We start from the raw sequence: 27,704 nt of genomic DNA, 5'->3' as shown, positions 1-27,704 counted from the left end.
CACACACCCTGAAACTTGATGGTGAATGAGTCTGTGGTCCTACTTCAGTGGCATAGACATTCCTGATGTTAAAAAGACTGAAGTTCCTACGTCAAGTTCACTCCAGCTGGGGCTGGATATCTGTCACAATGCATGACAAGGTGTGGTGGTCCTAGAATAAGACTATCCAGGATATCCAGAAATTCCTAGGATTTGCCAGATAAAGCTATTGATTCATTTAAAAAAATTTTGTAATGTTTATTTTTTTTTTGAAAGAGAGACAGAGTGCAAGTGGGGGAAGGTCAGAGAGAGAGGAAGACACAGAATCCGAAGCAGGCTCTGGCTTCAAGTTCCGAGCTGTCAGCACAGAGCCCGATGTGGGGCTCAAACCCACCAATGGTGAGATCATGACCTGAGCCAAAGTCGGACGCTTAACCCATTGAGCCACCCAGGTGCCCCAACTATTGATTCATTTTAAACTATCCAGTAACTGATATCCTCAGAAGAAAATAGGATTTTTTTTCTATTTATAGTAGAGAACAGATGGAAGACCTTATGTGCTACCACACTGGTTTATATATCCTCTACCCAACCTCAGTCCTACACCATCAAAATAGATGCTTTCCAGGACTCCCATGGGAAATATCCAGTGGGAAATGTCCTCTGCCTTGCTCATATGCTTCCAAGAAGGCGGTTTAGTTGGAGTTCAGCCACCTGATTTGGAAATAGAAATCTTGACCACTCTTCAATTACTGTTGCTAAAAAAAGGTGGCGGGGAGGGAAATAGAAATCTTCACCATCAAGTCCAGCTTAAAACTTGCAGACACTAGATATGAGGTACCCAGCATGTAGTGAGATTGCACTCAGATCATAAAGCCCTGACTTCACTCATCTGGGCTAGATAGGCTACATTCTTTATGCACATCAATTTTATTATCTCTTACATATCAACTAAAGAAAACCACTAGCCAGATGTCCTTTCCTCTAATCCAGAGTGCCAGCTTTCTCCATCTAGAATATCCTTCCCCTCCTTTCTCTTGCTGGACAATTTTTCCTTGTGCTTCAGGAATCAGCCCAAGTATGACTTCCTCTGCATACCTTCTGTCTCACCTTCTCTGGGTTAGGTACTCTTTCTTTATATTCCTGAAGCACCTGTAGGCTCATGTCAGCATTTAGCACATTTTTTAATGTAATTGTTGATTTACCTCCCTATAATCTCTTTGAAGACAAGGACTATTTTCTATCATATCTGTATTTTTAATACTGAGCACAGTACTTGACATGAGTTGGGGCTCAATAAATATGTGTTAGATAAATTAATAATTTATTAAGGAGACTCAGTTAATCAGTATTAAGATAATAAATTATTAATTATTAATCTTATAAATTAAGATTTATTGAGGAGTCTCAGTTAATCAGTATTTATTGCATAACTATCAAGTACTCAATGTTGAGCCATACCTTATAGGGAAAAAATTCAAAATTTGGTTCTTGTTGTGAGGAATTTATACCCTCAAGTTGAAGAAATGTAACTAAAACATAGCTAACTTTATCAAAGCAGTTGTCCATATACATTTTCCCCACTCCCAACACATTTCTCAACCTGTTATATCTGGCTTTCATTCCAGGCTGTCTTTCATAAATGTCACTTACTGAGATCACAATGTTCTCCATTTTTCCAAGCCCAGTGGAAAGTTTGCAATCCTCATCTTACTTGGCCTCTTAGCAATATTCAATAATGTTGACCATTTCCTCCTTGAGATACTCTTTTCTTACCCTTCCATGATATTATTCTTTACTTTTTTTCCTTCTACCTCATTTTAGTTCTTCTCAGTATCCTGTGCTGGCTCATTCTCTGCCATCTGATCTTCAAATATTAAGGTTCCTTAAGTTGTGGTTGTCCTGTCATCCAAGATCATTGCTGAGTGCACTCATTCCAACACATGACTTCAGTTACCATCTGTACCTTCATGACTCTTAGATTTATATCTCTAGCCCAAACATCTTTTGGAGCTTCAGACCAGTATATGCATCTACTCAATATCTGTACTTGGATGTTTCATAAGCACTTCATCTTCCACAAGTCATTTTCTTATTTCGTTTTGCGTCAAGATTTTCAAGCCCAAACCCAAGAGATGCAACTTGACACCTTCTACTTTCTGACTGTGTGCTTTTCATCAATCATTAAGTCCTATTGGTTTTACCTTCTTCTCTCAAATCTGTTCGTTTCTGACCTTCCCTGCTGCTGCCACCCTAGTCTAAACTACCATCAGTTCTCACCTGCATTATTACAGCAGGCTCCTGATTGGTATACTTATATCCACTCTTACCCTCTTGCAACCCATTCTTTACTTGTAACAGAAGTTATTATTTTTTTAAAAAGGTTAATCTTATCCCATTTTCCCCCAGTATGGAACCTTTCAATGGTCTCCACTTACTCTTAAGATAAAGACCAAAATCCCTAAATAGGCCTATAAGACTTTCCTTGTATGACCCATTTGGTCCCTCTCTTTGTTTGGCTAGATCCCCCACAAGCTTTAGGTCTCAGCTCAGACATCATTTCATCCCTCTTTTTAATAAAGAAACAAAACCTAGTCTGTATTTCCAGGCCATTGAACACGAGACTCCAAATATAATCCAAATGGGTTAACTGGATCCTGGTAACGTCATCACCATCCAACCAAGCTAGCATAGGACTTACTTTCTAGCCTTCACTGCTGCCTCTCTTCTTCTCACACTCTATACTTACTCCAGGCACACCGGATTACTTTCAGGTCTTCAAACATATTATGCTTCTTTTCACCTCAGGGTCTTGTCGTTTGCCATTCCCTCTGTATCATTCTTCTCCTTCTTCTTTATCTTATCCTACCAATCCTTTAGAGTTTAGCTCACAAACCACTTCATTGTGAAATTCTTCCCTTATATGATCTCTTATTGCACCCTGTGTTTCTCTTTTACTGCATTTATGACAATTGTAATGGTTGTTTCCCCTGCTATAATGTAAGCAGGAACTGTCTGTAGTATTCATCTTCACATCCCCAGTCTCTAACACTGTGTTGTATAAGTAATGCTCAATAAGTATTTGTTAAATGAATTAACTAACTTATTCTAATCCTGCTTTTGTTTTCATGATGAAAGTTTTCTTGTGTGAGTTTTGGGTTTGTTTGGGGTTTTTTTGTTTTGTTTTGTTTTTTTGTGGGTTTTTTTTTTTGCCTTTTTGTTCTTGTTTTTAGGCACATATGATTATTACAAGATATGTCTTAATTTGGGGTAATTATTTAATTTTGTAATATCAGAATTAATTTTCAGTATTTAATAAGGAAGCTATGATAACTGTTTTTAATCATTTTATAAAATTCTAGATAAGCCTAATTATTCATCTATTCAAATATTTGATTATCCAGTAACTTAGACTTTGCTTCAGTCATTATACCTTTCATAATAAGATATGGGTGAATAAACAAAAATAAGAATTAAGTAAGTATAATAATAAAGTAGACACATGTCATATGTGGATTTTTATAGGAATACTCATCACAGAAATAATATGGACATGCTCCAGGGATGCCAAGAAGTCCAGTTTAGCTTTGTGAAACTAAGACCTCCATAGCTTAAAAAGAAACAAGCAAAAACTTAATTTATTAACTTGCCAGGCAAAGGAAGATACAGCAGTGAAGAATTCACTAACTACTTCACAGAAGGGGAAAATATAGGAGTTTCAAAAAGTTTATAATGGTTATAGTTATAACAACTGAAAACTATCACACTGTATGGGACAGAGGGAATCCATAGGTTTGTACATGATTGATTAAAACAAGTCCCATTGTTCAGCAGTCCAGAGTCTTCAGTTAGGCCCAGCAATGGTCTGGTACACTGTGGTCACTCAAAGTTTATAGCCAGTTCTCAATATAAGCTGATTAGAATTGGTTTTGATGAAATAAAACATTCAATTTTAATGTAGGCAAATGATGCTGTAAGAGGAAGATGTTCCTTGCACTGCTTGAATGAATGGATAGAATTTGAGTGGTCACAAAAATTTTGAAGGCCTTATATGAGCATAAAGCAATGACTTAGGTTTCGATTAATTCTTTTGGATTATTAGAGGTATCCAATTTACCAGTCCTAATTGTAAATTCTTTTGCGTTTCCAAATCTATCAGATCAGATTGGAAGACCTTAGTCTTTCTTTTTTAAAACAAGAAGACCTGGCTCAAGCAAATTGTATTTGAAACCAGCAGATATTTTGATTACTTTGAGACATTTTGGTGTCTCAATCCAAACCAGTTTGGGGTTTTAGAGTCCTAATAGGGATGAAAAATATGGGAACAATCAAAATCACAATTCTTCTCCCATTCCCAACATGGATAATGTAACTCTCTTTGAATATAAGGATAACTATGATGCTCAGGGACTGTCAAAGTATTTGACTCTAGATGTTTAAAGGAAATTGGCAATATATATTCCTAGACAGAAATCAAAAGTTTGGTCCAAGACATTAGAACTACCTAAGATGCTTATTATAAATGCAGCTTCTATACTTCCACCGTAGACCGGAAATCAGAATATTTCCAGATGATTTCTGTATCCAGAGAAGAGAGAGCCCCACCACTGTAAGGCTTTAGTGCATTCAGCTTTGCTTCTAGGTATATGTGGCAGCCTCTAGGGCTATTTTAGTATTTCTTAAGTATGATATTTTCTTGGGCAAAATAAGGCCCACCTCTATAAAAACTCAAATAATACTCGAAGACAGCCTGTGATCAGTGCCAAATTCAGTAAGTGCTGGAGGGAGAGGGGGTCACCTCAGGCCTAAATCAAGAAGATTTCATGGAGTAAAGACAGGAACAAATTTTAAATGAGGCTCTGAATTCTTGTTTTCTGCCATTTGAACAATCTGAATCAAACCCAACAGTGTTAACTCAACCTGTCTTTTATTTTGACCTCCTTCAGAGTATCCAAGATGAAGGAGAGTATTAAACAGAAACGAGAAGAAAGAGAATACATAAATGAAGTCAAAATCAAGGTGGCCAATACACGGAAACAGGCTCTGCAGGAGCAGTTCAGTGAATGGATTCTAGACCCCAAAGGAATGATTCCTGTGGTAGTGGTAAGAAAGGAGGATATCTGTGAAGGGGAGGTAGGTGGGTGATAAGCGGATGATTCTTGGAATATTGAGTGGAGTGCCAGAAACCTACCTCTAAATTTTCAGTGTTACTGAGGTAAGCTGATTCTTGACCTGTTTGGTCCATGAGAGCCAATTTCTTCAATTTTCTCTTGAGCATTTAAAAAAAATTCTAGCTAGCTATTTCTAAATTCTAGCTATTTCTAAAATATTGACTCTGGCTGAGGTTCCCAAACTCTTCATTAAGGACAGACATTTTCCAAAGAAAACATCCAGATGGCTAACAGACTCATGAAAACATGCTCAACATCACTCATCATCAGGGAAATACAAATCAAAACCACAATGAGATACCACCTCACACCTGTCAGAATGGCTAAAATTAATAACTCAGGAAACAAAAAATGCTGGCTAGGATGAGGAGAAAGGAAACATTTTTGCACTGTTGGTGGGAATGCAAATTGTGTAGCCACTCTGGAAAACAGCATGGAGATTCCTCAAAAAATTAAAAATAGAACTAGCCTAAGACTCAGCAATTGCACTACTCGGTATTTATCCAAAGGATACAGGTGTGTTGTTTCAAAGGGGCACATGCGCCCCAGTGTTTATAGCAGCACTATCAACAATAGCCAAAGTATATAAAAAGCCCAATGTCCATCGAAATATTATTCGGCAATCAAAAAGAATGAAATTTTGCCATTTGCAACAATGTGGATGGAACTAGAGTGTATTATGCTAAGCGAAATTAGTCAGTCAGAGAAAGACAAATATCATATGACTTCACTCAAATGTGGAATTTAAGATACGAAACAGATGAACATAAGGGAAGGGAAGCAAAAATAATTTAAAAACAGGGAGGGGAGCAAAACATAAGAGACTCTTAAATATATAGAACAAACTGAGGATTGCTGAAGGAGTTGTGGCAGGGGGGGATGGTCTAAATGGGCAAGGGGCATTAAGGAGGACATTTGTTGGGATGAGCACTGGGTATTATATGTAGGGGATGAATCACTGGATTCATATTCTTGCACCATATGCTAACTAACTTGGATGTAAATTTATTTTTTTTTTAATTTTTTTTTCAACGTTTTTTATTTATTTTTGGGACAGAGAGACAGAGCATGAACAGGGGAGGGGCAGAGAGAGAGGGAGACACAGAATCGGAAACAGGCTCCAGGCTCCGAGCCATCAGCCCAGAGCCTGACACGGGGCTTGAACTCACGGACCACGGACTGCAAGATCGTGACCTGGCTGAAGTCGGACGCTTAACCGACTGCGCCACCCAGGCGCCCCTAACTTGGATGTAAATTTAAAAAAGAAAGATATAAGCAGAGAGGGAGACTCTCTATATAAAAACAGGGAGGGGGACAAACTATAAGAGACTCTTAAATACAAAGAACAAACTGAGGGGTTCTAGAGGGGTGTTGTGTAGAGGGATGGGCTAAGTGGGTAATGGGCATTAAGGAGGGCACTTGTTGGGTTCAGCACTGGGTGTTAAATGTAAGTGATGAATCACTAAATTCTACTCCTGAAACCATTACTACACTATATGTTAACTAGCTTGGATTTAAATCTAAAAAAAAAAAAGGACAGACATAGTTTTCATTTTTCTCTTTGTTTATTGTATGTGTGTGACTAATTACTTCTGGAGATTAAGAGCCTGTGTCTTTTACCTTTAGAAAACAACTGTACTCTAACAGTTAAACATAATTCTTTTAGGTGTACATAAGTGTGAGAACATTTCTTGGCTAGATACATGGCCAAGCATATTTTTAATTCAAAGTGAATTATTAAAAATAGACCAAGGAAGGTAGGCCACAGACTGGAAGAAAATATTTCAAAAGAGACATCTGATAACAGACTATTATCCAAAATATACAAAGAACTCTTCTCCAATAAGAAAACAAACAACTGACTTAAAAATGGGCAAAAGACCTAAACAGACATTTCACCAAAGACATGTAGATGGCAAATAAGCATATGAAAATATGCTCCACACATGACATCAAGGAAATGCAAAATAAAACAATGAGATACCACTACACACCTATCAGGATAGTTAAAATCTGGAACCTTGACAACATAAAATGCTGCCAAAAGTGTGCAGCAGTTGGTGGGAATTGTTGGTGATAATGCAAAATGGTACCGCCACTTTGGCAGTTTCTTGTAAAACCAGACACAGTCTTATCATATGATCCAGCCATAATGCTTATTGTATTTACCCAAAAGGAGCTGAAAACTTATGTTCCCAGAAAAATCTGCATGTGGATGTTTACAGCAGCTTTTTTCATAATTGCCAAAACTTAGAAACAGCCGAGATTTCCCTCCGTGGTTAAATGGATAAGTAAACTGTGGTACACCTAAACAATGTAATATTACTCAGCACTAAAAACAAATGATCTATCAAGCCACGAAAAGACATGGAAGAACTTTAAATGTGTATTACTAAGTGAAAGGGGCCAATCTGGAAGAATATCTACTGTATGACTCCAATTTTATGATATTCAGGAAAAGGTAAAACTATGGAGAGAGTAAAAAGATCAGTGGTTTCCAGGAGTGAAGGCAGACGGAGGGATGGATAAGCAGAGCACAGAAGATTTTTAGTGTGATGAAACAATTCTGTATAATACCAAAATGATGGATACACATCATGATACATTTGCCAAAACTCATAAAATGTACATCAAACAGTGATTCTTAATGTAAACTATGGACTTTGGGTGGTGATGTTTCATGTAGGTTCATCAGTTGTAACAAATGTGCCACTGTGGTGCGGAATGTTGATAGCAGGGGAAGCTGTGTATGTGGTGGCAGGAGGCAGGGAGTATAAGGAAACTCTGCACTTTCTGCTCAATTTTTCTGTGAATGTAAAGTTGACCTAAAAAATCAAGTCTACTTTTTTTTTTTTTTAAAGTAAGCTCTACTCCCAATGTGGGACTTGAACTCAGGACTTGGAGATCAAGAATTGCATGTTATACTGACTGAGCCAGCCAGGGGCCCCTCAAGTCTATTTTTAAAAAATGGACCAACGCCACCTGGGTGGCCCAGTCGGTTAAGCGTCCAGCTTTGGCTCAGGTCATGATCTCACGGTTTTGTGAATTCAAACCCCACGTGGGGCTCTGTGCTCTCAGTTCAGACCCTGGAGCCTGCTTTGGATTCTTTATCTCCCTCTCTCTCTGCCCTTCCCCCCATCATGCTGCCTCTCTCTCTCTCTCTCTCTCTCTTTCAAAAATAAACATTAAAAAAATTTTAATGGACCAAGAAGAACTCTGAAATTTTGTTTTTTAGTAATTGAAGAATGAATTATAGAGGATTCTTTGGATTGCTAAACTGGTTGCCAAAGGTGCCTAGTGTCTGAGGGTTGCTAGAAATGTCTTTGGAGGGGACAAAATAGGATCACTCTGGGCATCCTAGTTCTCAACAAAATGTTCTCAATGGGAGTCATTGAGGATATATATGAAAAAGCATTTGATATACCTTGAAGTAGTATATAAACTAAATGTTAATTATTACTGTTTCTGTCCCTGAGTTAGAAAGGTTACCCAAGACTTAAATTGAAAGTTCCTACATGGATTTTAGTCTAAAATACTAAATGTATGATAACTGAAGTAATATATAGTCTACTTTCTTTAATTTGCAGATTCAGAATGTCCTTCATGAATTTTTTCAAAATCCAGATTTCCAGCTTGGTAAGCCTGCCTATTCCTGTGGTATTTCTACTTGTCCCTCTTTTGCAGGGGAGCAGTGAGGGGAGGGATGCTGGATTACGATGAAAAGTCAATATTGAGATATATGTTATTCAAAGCTCTTATAAATGTACTTAAGTTCTTTTGCTCTTTCCAGATGGAGAATGTAGAAAAACAGAAAAGCAATCAGCAATTTTCAATTCTTTTGAAATGCTGTTTTATTATAAATATTCTGTATTATCTCTTTACCATCCTATCAAGTTCCTAGAAAATATTACTTACATACACAGTATTTTAAAAGAGAGTTATAATGTCTGAACTATAATATAAAATAGAAATACAAGGAAAGACATAAGAAAATTATATGCATTGCATTAAAAGAATTATTCACCATGAACAAGTGGGATTTATTCCTGGGCTGTAGGGCTGGTTCAATATTCACAAATCAATCAACATGATACACCACATTAGTAAAAGAAAGGATAAGAACTATATGATACTTTCAATAGATGCAGAAAAAGCATTTGACAAAGCACAGCATCCTTTCTGGATAAAAACCCTCAAGAATGTAGGGATAGAAGGAACATACCTCAACATCATAAAAACCAAATATTCAAGGCCCACAGCTAATACCATCCTCAATGGGGAAAAACTGAGAGCTTTCCCCCTAAGATCAGGAACACAACAGGCATGTCTACTCTCACCACTGTTGTTCAACATAGTACTAGAGGTCCTAGCCTCAATAATCAGACAACAAAAAGAAACAAAAGGCATCCAAATAGGCAAGGAAGAAGTCAAACTTTCACTATTTGCAGATGACATGATATTCTACATGGAAAACCTGAAAGCTTACACTGGTAAACTAGAACTGATACATGAATTCAGCAAAGTTGCAGGCTATAAAATCAATGTACAGAAATTGGTTGTGTTTCTATACACCAATAATGAAGCAGTGGAAAGAGAAATCAAGGAATTGATCCCAGTTACAATTGCACCAAAAAACGTAAGATTCCTAGGAATAAACCTAACAAAATAGGTAAAAGATCTGTGTGCTGAAGACTATAGAAAGCTTGGAAAGAAAGTGAAGAAGACAGAAAGAAATGGAAAAACAATCCATGCACATGGATTGGAAGAATAAATATTGTTACAATGTTGATACTACCCAAAGCAATCTACATGTTCAATGAAATCCCCATCAAAATAACACTAGCATTCTTCACAGAGCTAGAACAAACAATCCTAAAATATGTATGGAACCAGAAAAGACCCAGAATAGCCAAAGAAATCCTGAGAAAGAAAACCAAAGCAGGAAGCATCACAATTCCAGACTTTAAGCTGTATTACAAAGCAGTAATCATCAAAACAATATGGTACTGGCACAAGAACAGATACTCAGATCAGTGGAACAGAATAGAGAACACAGAAATGGACCCACAAATGTATGGCCAACTGATCTTTGACAAAGCAGGAAAGAATATCCAATGGAATAAAGACAGGCTCTTCAGCAAGTGGTGTGGGGAAAACTGGACAGCGACATGAAGAAGAATGAACCTGGACCACTTTCTTACACCATACACAAAAATAAACTCAAAATAGATGAAAGACATCAATGTAAGACAGGAAGCCATCAAAATCCTCAAGGAGAAAACTGGCAAAAACCTCTTTGATCTTGGCCGCAGCAACTTCTTACTCAACACGTCTCCAGAGGTGAGGGAAACAAAAGCAAAAATGAACTACTGGGACCTCATCAAAATAAGGAGCTTCTGCACAGCGAAGGAAACAATCAGCAAAACTAAAAGGCAATTGACAGAATGGGAGAAGATATTTGCAAACGACATATCAGATAAAGGGTTAGTATCCAGAATCTATAAAGAACTTATCAAACTCAACACCCAAAACACAAATAATCCAGTGAAGAAATGGGCAAAAGACATGAATAGACACTTCTCCAAAAAAGACATCCAGATGGCCAACCGACACATGAAAACATGTTCCATATCACTCATCATCAGGGAAATCCAAATCAAAACCACAATGAGATACCCCCTTCACCTGTCAGAACGGCTAACATTAACAACTCAGGCAACAACAGATGTTGGCGAGGATGCAGAGAAAGAGGATCTCTTTTGCATTGTTGGTGGCAATGCAAGCTGGTGCAGTCACTCTGGAAAACAGTATGGAGGTGCCTCAAAAAACTAAAAATAGAACTACCCTACGACCCAGCAATTGCACTACTAGACATTTATCCGAGGGATACAGGTGTGCTGTTTCGAAGGGACACATGCACCCCCGTGTTTATGGCAGCACTATCAACAACAGCCACAGTACGGAAAGAACCCAAATGTCCATGGATGGATGAATGGATAAAGAAGATGTGGTGTATATATACGATGGAGTATTACTTGGCAATCAAAAAGAATCAAAAGAAATCTTGCCATTTGCAACTACATGGATGGAACTGGAGGGTATTATGCTAAGTGAAATTAGTCAGAGAAAGACAAAAATCATATGACTTCACTCATATGAGGACTTTAAGAGACAAAACAGATGAACATAAGGGAAGTGACACAAAAATAATATAAAAATAGGGAGGGGGACAAAACAGAAGAGACTCATAAATATGGAGAACAAACTGAGGGTTACTGGAGGGGATTGTGGGAGGGGGGATGGGCTAAATAGGTAAGGGACACTAAAGAATCTACTCATGAAATTATTGCTGCACTATATGCTAACTAATTTGGATGTAAATTTAAAAAAATAAGAAATAAAATAAAAAAATAGTTTCTAGACTCAAATTTATTCTAAGGAAGTTTTTTACCTACTTGAATATTTGGCTGAATGGAAAAAGTCTTCATTGTGCAGGAATTGCAGGATTTCTGACCTGACTCTAATTCGTCATCATTGTGGCAACAAAAACGTAAACTGCGGATTTCCGCCATGGTCACAAGAGGCAGAAAGAGACAGTACTATAACTACAGAAAAACATAGATTTTGATGCTTTTGTTTTCAGAATCGTTTCCTCATATGAGATTAAGCAAAACATTCTGATTTGTAGGCACGCCTGGCTGGCTCAGTCAGAAGAGCATGTGACTCTTAATCTTGGGGTTTTGAGTTTGAGTCCTATGTTGGGTGTAGAGATTACTAAGAAACAAAAAAAATTAAAAATAATTCTGACTTGTAGAATAAAGCACTAGAGTTTGGGTCCTGAGATTTACATTATTTATATCAAGTTGCTTTTTTTTTCAATTGATTTTTGACTGCTATTACATTGATAACAATAGATTGTCTGAAATCTATTCTCATATTTCATTTAAAAAATAAAATATCCTTCCCATCTTCCTGATAACTGGTCCCCAAACATGATTGGGGCCTTGCTGACAACTCTTTCTCCTACCTTTTCACAGCCTATCCAAAATATAGAATTTTCCATGGTTAGAACAACCTCAACTTCTCCTTCAGAAAAATCTGTGAATAACTTCTTTTATTTTTATTTATTTAGTTTTTGATAAGTATACAGAAGGAATGAGTGAAGAGGGCTCTATTTGAAATTGTGATAAAATTAGATAAATTCCAGACCATTCTAATTGACAGTGATTGTTTTCTCTTCTTACCTCCTATACTATCTAGTATTTTCTGTACCATTCATTCATTCATTCATTCAGTAGTTATTAAGCTCTCAACTAGTTCCAGATACTGCGATGAGGTAGAGGAGGCAGACAGGACTAAGACATGTTTCCTCTCAAGTTTCTCAAAGTCTAGCCAGGAGACAGACACATACACTTAATAACAGCTATTATCATTAGAAACCAGTCTGGACTGCATAATCATCCAGAGCTTGGGAGGAAGTTTAGGATGAGGCTAACAGCATCTAATGCCTAAGCTTATACTAACATTTATATAATCTTCTTATGACAATAACTGATATAATAAATCGTTACAAAAATCAAGAGTATTAAAGAATCTTTTATGTACCAGACTATGATAGGCAGGAGAAGTTGCTGCTAGAAGTAGGAGAGGAAGCCAGTGCTTTCATCATGAACTTCTAAACACTTTGTGTGTTTGTGTTTTGGTAAGGTCAATAAAGGTTTCATAATTTTATATCAAAAGGAGGTTTAAAAAAATCTTTATTTGAACTAACTGCCACATTTACCATTATTGATCATTCTGTTATTCATGAAACTCTTTTTTCCTTGGCTTTTGTGATATCATTCTATCTTGATTTTTCATCTATCATTGATCACCTCTTAGCATTTTTGTTTCTCGGTTCTTCTTTTATTTGTACCTCAAATGTGGCTTTCCGAGTTTCCTTTTTGGCTCTATTATCACTTTACATACTATACACCCTCCTTGGATTTTCTTATTTAAACCCATGACTTTAGCTAATGACCCATCCGTATATCTACATTCCCATCCCAAACCTTCTCCCTGAGTTCCAGATCCTATTTGAAAAGATCTACAAGATGAGTAAGTGAAAAAAGCAAGTTGCAGATCAATGTAACCATATTTATGTGTAGGAAAACAAAAGGTGTCTAATATATATGAAAATGCTTAGAGAAGTTGCTTGAAAGGTGGCAACAACTGTTGAAAAACAGTGGTTCCTTCTGGGGCAGAGGGGAATGAGAATGCTGGCAGTGGGGAGAGGGAAAAGGTAGATATTCATGTTTTACTGCTTATGTTTTTGTATTATTTGAATCTTTTACTAAAAGAACATATTCATATATTTTTTATTTAATTTAAGAAACATTAAAGACATAATATTTGAAAAGAAAGTTTGTAGAAGTGTGTTTTAGGACCTGCTTCCTTAAATGCTAGCATAAGCCAACACAGTTGTTTTTGTAATCTTTATGCTATTGACATGCATATTTGTTTTTACTTTATCTCAGGCTGGTCATTAAAAATGTAGGCACGTTTATTTCAGTGTTTGAGTTGCTCAGTTAAATAAAAGCCAGGAAAAATAATCATTTTGTAGGAATTGGAGTGTTACTCAACTATATATCATTTACTTGTAAAAACTGATGGACATTAATTAAGAAATAATTTTATGTTCTTTTTTTATGTTCTTTTAAAGAGCTATAAAATGAATATGAAATCTGACTGTATTACAACCAAACTAACTAGCAAATAACATTTTTTTCCATAATTAGAAGCATGTTGCAAACAATTGGATATTGCTGACTCAATGGGACCAAGACTGAACAAAATGGAATTTACAGAAGTAAGAAGTTATATTATTTGTTACTTGAATCAAATTTTTTTGCCAGTTTCTCTTCTGGGGGATGTCACACATACATTCACTTATAATTAAATTAAATTAAAGCATACTAACTTACTTTGATTCTAAGATGCAATATTATTTTAACTCCTCTGAAGTTAGGGTACATTTTATGATCAAAGACATTTTACAATTTCTTTCAGTTAGTGGTACTCATGATGTGAAAGTGAAAAACTTCGACTCACACCTTCAGTTAGGATCAAGAAAAACCAGTTTCTTTTTTTTTTTCAGTGAAATCTAGTTATACAAATAATAATGAAATCTAATAATGGAAAGACATCTCTTATAGGCCAGGCATTGTCCTAAGCTATCCATGTATTAACTCAGCAACCCTCTCCGCAATCTTTATTCCTGCTTTTATAGAGGAAGACACTTAAGGTGCAAAATGGTTAAGTAATTTGCACAAGGTCTCAAAATTAGTGAAGCTGGGGAAATTTGTACTTAGGCAGTTTAGTTTCAAAGTCTACATAATATTTCATCTGTGAAAGTATGGGATTACTTTTGTATTGATATTGTATTGGGATAAGCAAAAGAAACAATGTAATAGTATCAGAGTCATGTCTTTTACAGGCTGCTTTTTTATTTGTTCATGTCTTTCCTCTAATTTCCCTTTGTTTTTCTCTGAGTCCCAGAGTCAAAATAACTTTTTCTTTCTCCCGCCTCACCCTTGCTCCATTGTAGATGATGACTATGTACTATATACAATTTCAAGGTTCTATGTGAAGGATTCTTGAATCCTTCTTGAAATCAGGAGATAAGTTGGAAATGTCAGGAAAACTAATATTAATAGTTCAAACCCCCCATTAAAACAAAATTGTATACGTGTACACACACACACACACAAAGGTATTATGTAGAATGCTAATGATTTTGTATCAAGTATTATTGGGTATACATCACCCATACCCATTTCCTCATTTTAAATGTGTAGATATGTATACACACACACACACACACACATATGTGTTTTATATGTGGATATATATGTATTTGTATATGATTTGTGTGTATGAATGCATGTATGTGTGTATATGTATATATTTGTTGAATTAATTAAATGAAGGGAGAAAAACAGTAAGACTGACATCAGACTTCACAACATTCAATTCCAGAAAACAAGCAATGTCTATATTGTTCTGAGGTAAAAAGAAAAGAAAATGTGACCTAATTACACTATAATCCATCCATGGTATAGTTTAGAGGCAATATGCAGACATTTTCAACACAAAAGAACTCAGAAAATATAATACCCATGTGACCTTCCTGAAAAAAGAAAACTGCTTTGTAATAAATTCAGCCAATTAATTGATGAATCAAAATAAATGTTTCAGGAATAGCGAAGCCATTGTAAAAGAACAGGAAGTGCTTTTTATTGTGGTGTAGTCCCAATAGCTTAATTTTGCTTGAGGAGACATATCTAGAAAAATGTTTTGACAGCCAATGTCAGAGACATCACTGCATGTTTTCTTCTATGCGTTTTATGGTTCAGGTCTCACATTATTTTTTTTTCAATATATGAAGTTTATTGTCAAATTGGTTTCCATAAAACACCCAGTGCTCATCCCAAAAGGTGCCCTCCTCAATACCCATCACCCACCCTCCCCTCCCTCCCACCCTCCATCACCCCTCAGTTTGTTCTCAGTTTTAAAGAGTCTCTTATGCTTTGGCTCTCTTCCACTCTACAGGTCTCACATTTAGGTCTTTAATCCGTTTAGAGTTTATGTCTGTGTATAGTGTAAGAAAGTGTAGCTGTCTAGTTTTCCGTTTGTTGAAGTACCATTCTAGTACCATTTGTTGAAGAGACTGTCTTTTCCCCATTGTATATTCTTGCCTCATTTGTTGAAGATTAATTGACCATACAGTTGTGGGTTTATTTCTGGACTCTTTATTCTGTTCCATTGATCTAGATCTCTCTTTTTGTGCCAGTACCATATTGTTTTGATTACTACAGCTTTTAGTATATCTTGAAACCTGGAATTTTGATATCTACAGCTTAGTTCTTTCTCAAAATTCTTTTAGCTATTTGGGGTCTTTTGTGGTTCCATACAAATTTTTGGACTATTTGTTCTAGCTTTTACATAACAAAGGAAAGCATCAACAAAACAAGTAGGCAACCTATTGAATAAGAGAAGATATTTGCCAATGATATATCCAATAAGGAGTTAATATCCAAAACATATAAAGAACTTATATAACTTAATACCAAAAAACAATCCAATTTAAAAATGGACAGGACACTGAATAGAATAGATATTTTTCGATTTCTAATTTTAATGGGTGTTTTGAGCCATTGATATTAGTTTTCCCGACATTTCCAACTTCAGCCCATATTAAGGTACTTTCATTATAGAGAAGAGCTGTTACATCAACAGAAACCAAGAAAATATTTCTTGTATAGAAATATTTATTGAAAATATTTAATTATCTGATCAGTAAATCATTGAACCATTCTGTATAACATATGACATAGAAGTAGTGTTTGGAACAGTGCCTTTTTTTTTGGTAGAGGGGGTGGACACTTGCTTTTAAAGAGATTTGCTTTGGGGTGCCTGGGTGGTTCAGTCAGTTAAGCACCCAGCACCCGACTTGATTTCGGCTCAGGTCGTGATCTCACGGTTGGTGAGTCCGAGCCCCAGGGTGGAGCACTGCATTGAGTGGCACGCTGACAGTGCAGATCCTGCTTGGGATTCTCTCTCTCCCTCTTTCGCTGCCCCTCCCCCACTTGTGCACTCGCTCATGCTCGCTCTCTCTCAAAAAAATAAACTTTAAAAAAAGATAAAGAGATTTGCTTTCAGGCTATTTTGTCAGCACTCATTTAATGACACTGGAAGACAATAAAATTGTAAATGTTGGGTTTAAAGGCAAGATATTACACACACCTGCCATCCAGTGAAGATACTATGCCATGAAATTACCCCTCTGATCATTTGTAATGAGCCGAGTGATTAGCATTCAGGATGGAGCGTGTTTAGAGAAAGTGGAATCATTGAGTAATAATTAATATAGAGAAAAAGACAAATGGAGAGAATGAAAGGTCACAGATACTTCTATATACATATCATTTTTCTAGGTTTCTGTTTTCTGATGGATAAATGAACAGGTGACAATATTTTTGTTGAGTGTAACCTCTCTCACTTTCCATCTGTTTTACTCTAGTAAATGAAGATCAAAAGTAACTGTTTTTAGAAGAATATTTTCTATTCTTTATAATATATTATGTAAGAATATTTATGTCTAGTCTCTTAGTTATTAAGTATATACTGAATATTTATTTACTCTCTGGTAGGAGAGATGTCAAAATAGGAAGTTGTATTTCTTACCCTTAAGGACCAAATAATGCCTTGTTGTGTGGGAGTGTGCCTATGAGTATATATGTCATATGCGTGTGTGTGTGCGCACGTGTGTGTGTGTGTATGTATGGGCATGCATGCCTACACATGCTGGGTGGAACTGGAGTAGGATCCAGGGAATAGAAGGATCAAAATATAAGCACATTAAGGACACACACTACAAGATAATTACAAAGCAACAAACAGGTTCAAACCATTATGATTACTATATTCATCACTGCCAAAGGATTCATTGTAAAAGAAAAATGAGGCTTCAGTGGGACAGGTTTCATGTAGGAAACTCATCTGGTGGTCATGAGGTTTGAATTTTTTCCACCTGCCATACCTGTAGCCCCTTACTTTGAAAGGAACCTTAATAACAGTGCTTTAAACATTAATATATTGACAAGAACAATTTAAAATGTAGAATGTGCTGGTTTATCTGGGATTCTTGTTTTGTTTTGTAAGTTGGATATTTAGACACAAAAGAAATATGTTTTTGGAGAGTGTCAGGCTTGTTTTGAATTCTCAGAACACTCTGGTTTCCAAAAGACAACTCATTCCAGGAGACAAAACTTAGCATTTGTATCATTTTAACACTGGTGTTCAGTTGTCCAAGTCGATATTGAATATAAGTTTAAAAAGGAACAGAAGTCTTAACCCTTAGATTTCACTGTGTCCCCTTTAGCATAGTAACTGCATTACTGTGTTCAGGCCAGAAGTAAGCAGTTCCTGATAGGTGTATCCTTCCTGAAATTTCCAGATTTCAATCCTTCAGAGGACAAATCTTTCATTTCACCTTTCATCTGATTAGTTAATTTGTTTATCAGCAGAGGAAAATCACCATTAATGTGATTATAGAGAATTTAGTTAACTTTTTTAGGTAGGAAGTTTCTTTTTTCATTTCCTGGACTCTTTGAGCTCTACAAATTTCATTTGCTTCAATAAAGAATTTTTTACTAATTTGCTTCCAGAGAAGTCTGAGAGTTGGACATGTTTAAATTTTTCTTGGTACATTTCAAAGCAAAATTTACTGTGAGTTGTTAAAGTGCCCATACTTTTAATTTTATTTTTTAAGTGTTTTAATTTTTATTTTTGAGAGAGAGAGACAGAGCATGAGTGGGGAGGGGCAGAGAGAGAGGGAGACACAAATCTGAAGCAGGCTCCGGGCTGTCAGTTGTTAGCACAGAGTCCAACACAGGGTTGAATTCCAGGAGGTCATGACCTGAGCCGAAATCCAACGCTTAACAGACTGAGCCACCCAGGTGCCCCTAAAGTGCCCATAATTTTTAAATGACAGTCCCACAAGTGGCTGTATGCCCTCCCTCCAAAGAAAAAGGTTTCCGTAGGTTGTTTGGAACTTCGAACCCATTTCCTAAATAGAAGCAATATTTTGTGTAGTGGCTGGAGTCTGTGGTTTGAATGTGCCTGAAATGGAGTTCTTAATAAAAGTGACAATTTCTGTGGGGAAAATGCTACCTGAAGAAGGCATCACCATGCACTACCAGGGAAAGGAAATTTGTTATCTCTAAATCATTAGTGATGGCCACATACAAGACTTAGTATGACAAGAGTTCATGGAATGAGGGGTAAGGATGGCCTCAGGTAGAGGAGAATCTTCTAAGGTCCCAGAGTGAGGAACTGAGGGAGGCTGACCTCTTATCACTGCAGATCCTCCTTCCCTACCTCTGGGGGCTCCAGAGATTGACATACTTCTGTTTCTACTGATTGTATCAGCTGGCTCTGGCCTGGGTTATATTCCTTCCCTAGTATAATTTCAAAGTTAGTCCCCTGAACTCTTGCCTTCAAAGTAGTACAAAGTATGGCCTTCTCAAACAAGAGTGAAGTCTTCTAAAGCATTATTCTCTAGGGGAGTGTGACCTGCTTATCATTTCTGCTCATTCTAGGCACCAGACTCCTGACTCAAATTGTCATTTGTGTTCTTCATCCTTCCCAGTTATCTATAACAAATACATATTCTTTATCTTGTGATTACATAAATACAACAAATGGATTGAGAATGGATGAATGCATACCATAGAATAAGAACTCTCTGTACAGCTTGTCCTATGTGTGGTTGTCCAATGGGATGGTAATGGAAAGATGCTTCACACACAGTTAAAGGCTGTAAAATTTCTTTTATAGCAAAGGATTCAGGTATTAACAGAGATGGTTTGTTATATAAAGCAGGATACAACACAGTATGCTTCCAAACAGAGGTTCCTCCAGAGTTTCCCACAGGAATTAGACCATTGGCATGGATCAATGTTTAGAGTTTCAAACCATTCTGATTTGCTTGGAAGTGAGGGGTTTCTTAGAACATGGGACTCTCAGTGCTAAAACTAGGGAAGTCCCAGGCAAACTGAGGCAGTCAACCACTCTGAGTTTGCTTTGCTTTGATCCTATCTCCTACCTGGTCATTGTGGAAACTCTGGCTGCACCTACCTGCTCACCAGAGGCAAGTGAAAACAATCTAGCATCTTGTTTACTGTGGGACTGGGTAAAGTGAGGGTCAGTTTCCTGGGAGCATCCTTCAGTAGGCCTGGACTTCAAACAGTCTGAGATCTGCACCTGAATTATATAATAGGCTTGAGAAGAATTCTATGCAAAAACTACAAATACTATACAGTGGGATTCAGATATTAACTTCTGATTTTGTGACACTAAGAAACTAGGGAGTTAAAGAGGAGTAAATAAAGGCCACATCTCTGCCTGAATTCTCTTCTCTGGGGCTTAGTCTGTTCTTGCTCTGTAGTGGTCTGCTTTGAGATAGCCACTTTCTTAGGCTCAGTTGTTTTGTACCAATCACACAGCCTTCAAGCTGATGTGACTCAAAGTTTAAATTTTAAAATAGAGAGGTTTCATCAAATTACTCAAAGACTGTATCTTTCCTTTAACATATTCTACTAAATCCAGGCTGTGCATTTTCCCCAAAATGGTATGTATCTGAGTGACTCTCTATTCTGTTATTTATAATTTTGCATTTTGTAATTTGTGTTGTTTTGTTCTGTTTATTTTGTGTTTCATATGCTTTGAGTTATGGCAGGGAAGGACAGAAGAAGGAAGAATGATGGCTTTTTTTGTGTGTGTGTGTGTGTTTTACCATTTAATTTAATTTATTTTTTAAATTTACATCCAAGTTAATTAGCATATAGTGCAACAATGATTTCAGGAGCATATTTCTTAATTCCCGTTACCCATTTAGCCCATCCCCCCTCCCACAACCCCTCCAGTAACCCTCTTTTTGTTCTCCATATTTTAAGTCTCTTATGTTTTGTGTCCCTCCCTGTTTTTATATTATTTTTGCTTCCCTTCCCTTATGTTCATCTGTTTTGTATCATATGAGTGAAGTCATATGATATTTGTCTTTTTCTGACTGAAGGAATGATGGCTTTGGTGGAGGTAGAGGTAGGAGTAGCAATATCTTGTGAAAACTGCATGAGGAAAATGAGGGAGAAATGAGGGAATTTTAAGCCCAGGAAATGGGACGGTCTATGGTAAACTGTCCTCCCAGGTGTGTGTCTTCCTACGTGGTCTTCAACTGTAAGAAATACATAAATCAAGGAATTTGCTGATCAGTAATTTCTTATTGTTTGTATCAGTTTTCTAGGACTACCATAACAAAGTACTGGGTGACTTAAACATCAGAAATTTAATTTCTCATGGTTCTGAAGGCTGGAAGTCCAAGACAAGGTATTGGCAGGGTTAGTTTCTTTTGAGGGTCTCTCTCCTTGGCTTATAGATAGATGGTCATCTTCTCCCCGTGCCTTCTCATGGTCTTTCCTCTGCACATGTCTGTGTCCAAATTTCCTCTTCTTATTAGGACACTGGTCATATTAGCTTTTGGCCCACCTTAATGACCTCATTTTAATTTAATTACCTCTTTATTTTTTTTTATTATTTTTTTAACGTTTTTTAAATTTTTGAGACAGAGAGAGACAGAGCATGAACGGGGGAGGGGCAGAGAGAGAGGGAGACACAGAATCGGAAGCAGGCTCCAGGCTCTGAGCCATCAGCCCAGAGCCCGACGCGGGGCTCGAACTCACGGACCGTGAGATCGTGACCTGAGCTGAAGTCAGACGTCTAACCGACTGAGCCACCCAGGCGCCCCTTAATTACCTCTTTAAAGATCCTATCTCAAAACACAGTCACAATCTGGGGTACTAAGGGTTAGGCCTTCAATGTATGAACTTTGGGGGGACACAACCTAACCGATAACATTGCCTAAGCTGCCTTTTACCAATAGGGGGAAAATCGTGTGTTTCAGTCTATTACTTTTATTATTTTTATTTTATTTATTTATTATTTTATTTTATTACTTTTGTTATTATTGGATAATTATATATAATATGTATTATATATAATATGTACTATATTATGTATTATTATTATTGGATAATTGAATAAAGCCTTTGTTGAAATTCATTTGTTAAGCAAATGATTCTGATTTTCAAAAATTGGAAAAGTTAAAGTATATTTCTGTTTTGTTGGGCATATTAATTAGCATTAATTGTTTTTAAAAATTCCCTCTCTGAGACTGGAAAGCTAATTTTCTGTCCAAATCCTATATGAACACACCACTTCTTCAATGATAGATAGCCAATATAATCTGTGTATTTCAATATTTTATAGTCCTCATCTGCAGGCATTTCTGAAAATGTTATATGCTACCAGGACTTACATATATAGTTTGGAAGTTAATGCCTAAAACAGCTTCCAAATATAGTTTTCTTTCCATCACTCTTATATTACCCACTTCATCAACTCTCCAGTATGTCTACAGTTAAATAAATATGAATCCTAATGGCCCAGAGTTGTAGAATTTAACAGTAGCTATCAGTCTGTTAATTGTGACTTTCACTATATTCTCAACATTTTGGTTTTTAAGTCAGAAAGAAAAAGTCCAGAATTCATCACACTGGGACCCAGCACATGAAGATAACTTGATTAAGTACAATTCAAGTGTTTATCAGCTCACAGAGCTATTAAACTGAAGGATATTAGTAGTTCATTATATTCTTAAATTAAACTAGGCAATCATTTCAGGATTGGCAGGTATTCATTGTTTTATTCCTTGGGAGGCTATGAAAACACAAAGGCCATGTGTTTTTGCTTTCTCTGTTTTTAGAAGAGATACCGACAAACTTCTGTAATTGTTCTGTTTGGAATTTGTAGTTAGTTGGCAATTGCTAGTCTTTACGTCATATAGCCCACACTTACAGAACACACTCACTCAGAAAACCCATACTCTATAAGTCCAGAATGTTGAAGTGTCTCTTGGAGAGGCAGTTAAACTAAGCCGTGGTTTAATAGGATTACCGCATCCAGAAAACTCAAATGTCTTTGAGGTCAATTCCCAAAAGGTTAATTTATATATTAAACAACATTAGGATTCTGGAATAATTAGGACCAGTCGCCCGCATGTCATATATTTCAATGGTTCTCAGCCTTTAGTAAACATAAAAATAGCCCAGAGGGTTTATTTTTATATTTTATTTTATTTTTTTCACTCCAGAGTGGACTTTTTATTTCAAGTTACCATGTGTAAAGTTGGAGGAAAAAGACCCAAGGACCCAGTCTCCTTGACGGGCCCACTTAGATTTCTATACATAGTTTACACAACCACATGCCCCCCACTGGCTAATGTCACAGGATTTCTGAGTGTTGAGATACAAGGAAAGAATAACAGTGGAAAAGTGTTTGGGTCCGTCCGTATTTTAAGAGGGGGAAAGAAAGATGATTTCCCTTCTCCAAGAACTCTGGGGGCAGCTAGTCTGGTCATGTGACATTAACTCATATTATTTCTGTTCTGACTCTGCACACTTGTGACAGGAAGGAGCCTGTTTAAGAGCTAGAAGTGTATTTTGCTCCCAGAGGGCTTTTAAAAACACAGATTCTGGATCCCACTCGCCTCTGAGTTTCTGATTCAGTAGATCTGGAGTAGGGTCCCCAAATTTACATTTCTTCTTCCTTTTTTTTTTTTTTTTTGGAGAAAAGTGTTTGTTTCTTTAAATGCATTTTGCTTTAATAGCCACCCAAAGGATTGTGTTTCTTTCTTTTTTTTTAAAGTTAAGTTTCTTTTTATTTCCAGTTAACATACAGTATCATATTAGTTTCAGGTATACAATATAGTAACAACACTTCCATATATCATCACCCTGTTCTCATCACAAGTGCTCTCTTTAATCCCCATCACCTATTTAACTCATCCTACTCACCCCTTCCCTCTGGTAGCCATCAATTTGTTCTCTATAGTTAAGAGTCAGTTTCTTGATTTGTTTCTCTCTCTTTGTCTTATTTTTTCCCCTTTACTTTTTTGTTTTGTTTCTTAAATTCCACATATGAGTGAAATCATATGATATATGTCTTTCTCCTACTGACTTATTTCACTTAGCATTATACTCCCTAGCTCCATCCCTGTTGTTGCAAATGGCAAGATTTCATTCTTTTTTTATGGCTGAGTAATATTCTATTGTATATATCCCACATCTTATTTTTTTCCCCAATATATGAAATTTATTGTCAAATTGGTTTCCATACAACACCCAGTGCTCATCCCAAAAGATGCCCTCTTCAATACCCATCACCCACCCTCCTCTCCTCCCCACCCCCCATCAACCCTCAGTTTGTTCTCAGTTTTTAAGAGTCTCTTATGCTTTGGGTCTCTCCCACTCTAACCTCTTTTTTTTTTTTTTCCTTTCCCTCCCCCACGGGTTTCTGGTAAGTTTCTCAGGATCCACATAAGAGTGAAACCATATGGTATCTGTCTTTCTCTGTATGGCTTATTTCACTTGGCATAACACTCTCCAGTTCCATCCACGTTGCTACAAAGGGCCATATTTCATTCTTTCTCCTTGCCACGTAGTACTCCATTGTGTATATAAACCACAATTTCTTTATCCATTCATCAGTTGATGGACATTTAGGCTCTTTCCATAATTTATATCCCACATCTTCTTTATCTATTCATCAATCGATGGACACTGAGGCTACTTCCATATCTTAGCTATTATAAATAATGCTTCTGTAAAAGAAACACTCATGCACTGTTGGTGGGAGAGCAAACTGGTGCAGCCACTGTGGAAAACAGTATGGAGGTTCCTCAAAAAGTTAAAAATAGAACTACCTTATGATCCAGCAATCACACTACTGGGTATTTACCCAAAGAATACGAGAATACTAATTCAAAGGGATACATGCACCCCTAAGTTTATACCAAATTTTCATTTCTAACAAGCTCTGAGGTGATGCCCTCAGAGGTTCTAACAAGCTCTCAGGAGTTGTAGTCAAGGGGCAACATTTTGAGAATCCCTGATCTCATTGGATTTTTCCTTCTAAATAGATATGTCTACTGAGAAGACTTTTATTCTTTTTCTTGGTCAATTTTTTTTACCTACCTCAAAAGGAAGCAGGAGCAATGGCTACAGAGAACTCATTACATGAAATACTTACACTCTGTACATACACAAGATCCTCTTCATGACTCAGTGAGAAAGCTACTGTGGTACACATTTTATAAATTAAGAAACTGGGAAGTTCAGTGACTCAGCCAAGGTTTCAGCCAGTAAATATGGGAACTGGGATTTGAACTCAGATAGGTTCCAAAATGTGAGGGGTTTTTTTTTGTCTCCACCTTCTGGAAATGTTTAGAATCTGATGTCTTCTCACCACCTGCACTCTGTTATAAGCCATCATCATCTCACAACTGCCTTATTTCATTAGCTTTCTGACTGACACCCTTATTTTCACTCTTGCCTTTTTTTTTTAATGTATGAAATTTATTGTCAAATTGGTTTCCATACAACACCCAGTGCTCATCCCAAAAGATGCCCTCTTCAATGCCCATCACCTACCCTACCCTCCCTCCCACCCCCCCCATCAACCCTCAGTTTGTTCTCAGTTTTTAAGAGTCTCTTATGCTTTTCACTCTTGCCTTTTAAAATGGAAGGTAGGGGTGCCTAGCTCTCTCAGTTGGAAGAGGATGCAACTCTTGATCTCTGAGTCATGAGTTCCAGCCCCACATTTGGTGCAGAGATTACTGAAAAATAAATAAACTTTTTAAAAAAGAAATATAGGTAAATTAAGCCAGTCTTCTGCTCAAAACCCTCCAAGGGCTTCCCATCTTACTTAAAGTAAAAACCAAAGCCCTTAACATGACCCCAGGGCTTGACCTGGACTGTCTGATGACCCCTGTCTTCACCTCTCTCTCTGTACTCCTCACTCATTCTGCCTCAGTCACATTAGCTACCTTGCCATTACTAGAAACCCCCAAGTATGTTCTCACCTCAGGGCCTTACCACTTTTCTAGGACAGTGCTCCTCACATATTTCCACATGGTTTACTCCCTCTTCTCCTTCTTGACTCAAATGTCACTTTCCCCATGAGGCAGATGCTGAGACGGATCCTGGTACACAGGTTATTTATTAGGGATCAATAGTTGTGAAGGGAGGGAAGCGTAACAGGATTAGGCAGAAGTCAGCTGCAATACAGGCCTGGTAAAGCCTCATCGATTCTGTATATAAGTGAAATCATAAGTATTTGTCTTTCTCTGTCTGGCTTATTTGACTTATCATAGTACCTTCTGGGTCCATCCATGTTGTCGCAAATGGCAATCTCCTTTTGTACGGTGGAGTAACATTCCACTGTATACATATACCACATCTTTTTTGTCCATTCTTCTATCGATGACACTTAAATTGTTTTCATATCTTGGCTATTGTAAATAATACTTCAATGAACATAGGGGTACATGTATCAAATTGGTGTTTTCATTTTCTCTAGATCCAGAAGTAGAATTGCATGTAACTGTCCTGTTTTTCCAACACTGTTTATTGAAGAAACTGTCTTTTCCTCATTGTATGTTCTTGCCTCCTTTGTCATAGGTTAGTTGACCATACATGCATAGGTTTATTTCTGGGGTCTCTATTCTATTCCATGGATCTATGTGTCTATGTTTATGCCAGTACTGTACTGTTTTGCTAACTCTAGTCTTGCAGTATAGCTTGAAATCAGGAAGCGTGATGTCTCCAGCTTGATTCTACTTTCTCAAGGTTGCTTGTGTTATTTGAAGTCTTTTATGGTCCCATACAAATTTTGGGATTCTTTGTTCCATTTCTGTGAAAAATGCATTGGTATTTTGATGAGGCAAAATGTGAGTTCTTAACCATTACACTATTATGCATCCCAAGGGAACACATAAGAACTTAACTGTACTCATTGATCCATCAGAAATAATGACAATTAGAAGGTTTCGGCTGCCAATGAAACGAAATATTTAGAAAACCTCTCTTACACTGCTTTAAATTTCCTCTTTTGATCTCTAAGTCAATTGAATATGGTTTATGATTCATTTGCATGGATTCAAGCCTAATGTATCTCTTACATAGTACATTCTAAATTTGCCTAGATGATATTAGTGAGGAAGTGAAATGTCTACTACATTCTTCATTTCAAAAATTATGCCAATGAAATATGCCAATAAAACATTCCATTTTAGGCAAGCTATATTAGTCTCCTTTAATTGTAAGAAACAGAAGCCAACCTGAGTTAATGTAGATGAAAATGAAATGTATGGAGTCCAAGAGCAAGAATATGGTCTGACTTCTGGAAGTCAGGGACTTGGAAAAATCAAGACTCTTCTTTCTGCTTTCTGTTTCATCTGTCTCTATATACTGACTTATCCTGCATCCTCCATTTACCTGGAGGAATCTGGCCACCCAAAACTCTTAAGTTTACATTCACAAGTCCAGCCCCTCTCAGAGGACAACCAACCATTTCCCAGTCCTAATTCCCAATTTCTAGTGGAAAGAATCTGAATGGCTTTGTTTATATCAGGGATCATCCCCTGCTCCAATCATTTATGGCTATGGAAGTAGGGCGATTTGATCCAAATTGGACTCCCAGTACAAATTTGGCTACCACTGTGCTGGGACAGACAAGGAAATCATTTACTTATGAGTTGGGCTAACACTTCAAGAAAGGTTCCCTCAGAAACTCTTCCAGCACTAGATCCATTTGTCCCTTAACATAAGATCTTTATAGTCAAGTATAGATCAAGAATGTTATGTTCCTGACCCATAAAATGAGGGAAAATCCAGAAGACAATACACACTGGTGGTGAGGCTGAGGAGGAATGGTATTCATTAGTATTGGAAGAACAAAAAAGCCCAAGCCTGATGTAAAATCCTACCCAAAAAACAGATGCATTTACCTTCTAAGCTAACAATCCCACTTCTGGGAATCTGTTCAATAGGAACCAAGAGAAATGGCCCATAAGCATAGATGTCTTCAGACTCTATACTTTCAAAAAAAAAATAGACA

General features: G+C 37.0%; 1 protein-coding gene across 1 annotated transcript in view; it reads left to right on the top strand.

Annotated features, from left to right (window-relative positions):
* Nucleotides 1–27,704, top strand: part of EFCAB5 (EF-hand calcium binding domain 5) — a 208,014-nt gene that overhangs the window by 88,435 nt on the left and 91,875 nt on the right. The window contains exons 8-10 of the mRNA XM_047080691.1: nt 4,926–5,082; nt 8,738–8,786; nt 13,928–13,998. Coding sequence (XP_046936647.1) covers nt 4,926–5,082; nt 8,738–8,786; nt 13,928–13,998 — 277 coding nt within the window. The remainder of the gene's footprint in view (nt 1–4,925; nt 5,083–8,737; nt 8,787–13,927; nt 13,999–27,704) is intronic.

This window comes from Lynx rufus, unplaced genomic scaffold (assembly GCF_022079265.1).
Source record: "Lynx rufus isolate CCGP_SWC_20201006 ecotype Redwood Valley unplaced genomic scaffold, mLynRuf1.p SCAF_18, whole genome shotgun sequence".
In the NCBI taxonomy this organism is placed as follows: Eukaryota; Metazoa; Chordata; class Mammalia; order Carnivora; family Felidae; genus Lynx; species Lynx rufus.
Note: the sequence above shows the minus strand (reverse complement) of the source record. Positions and strands in the feature narration are given on the sequence as shown.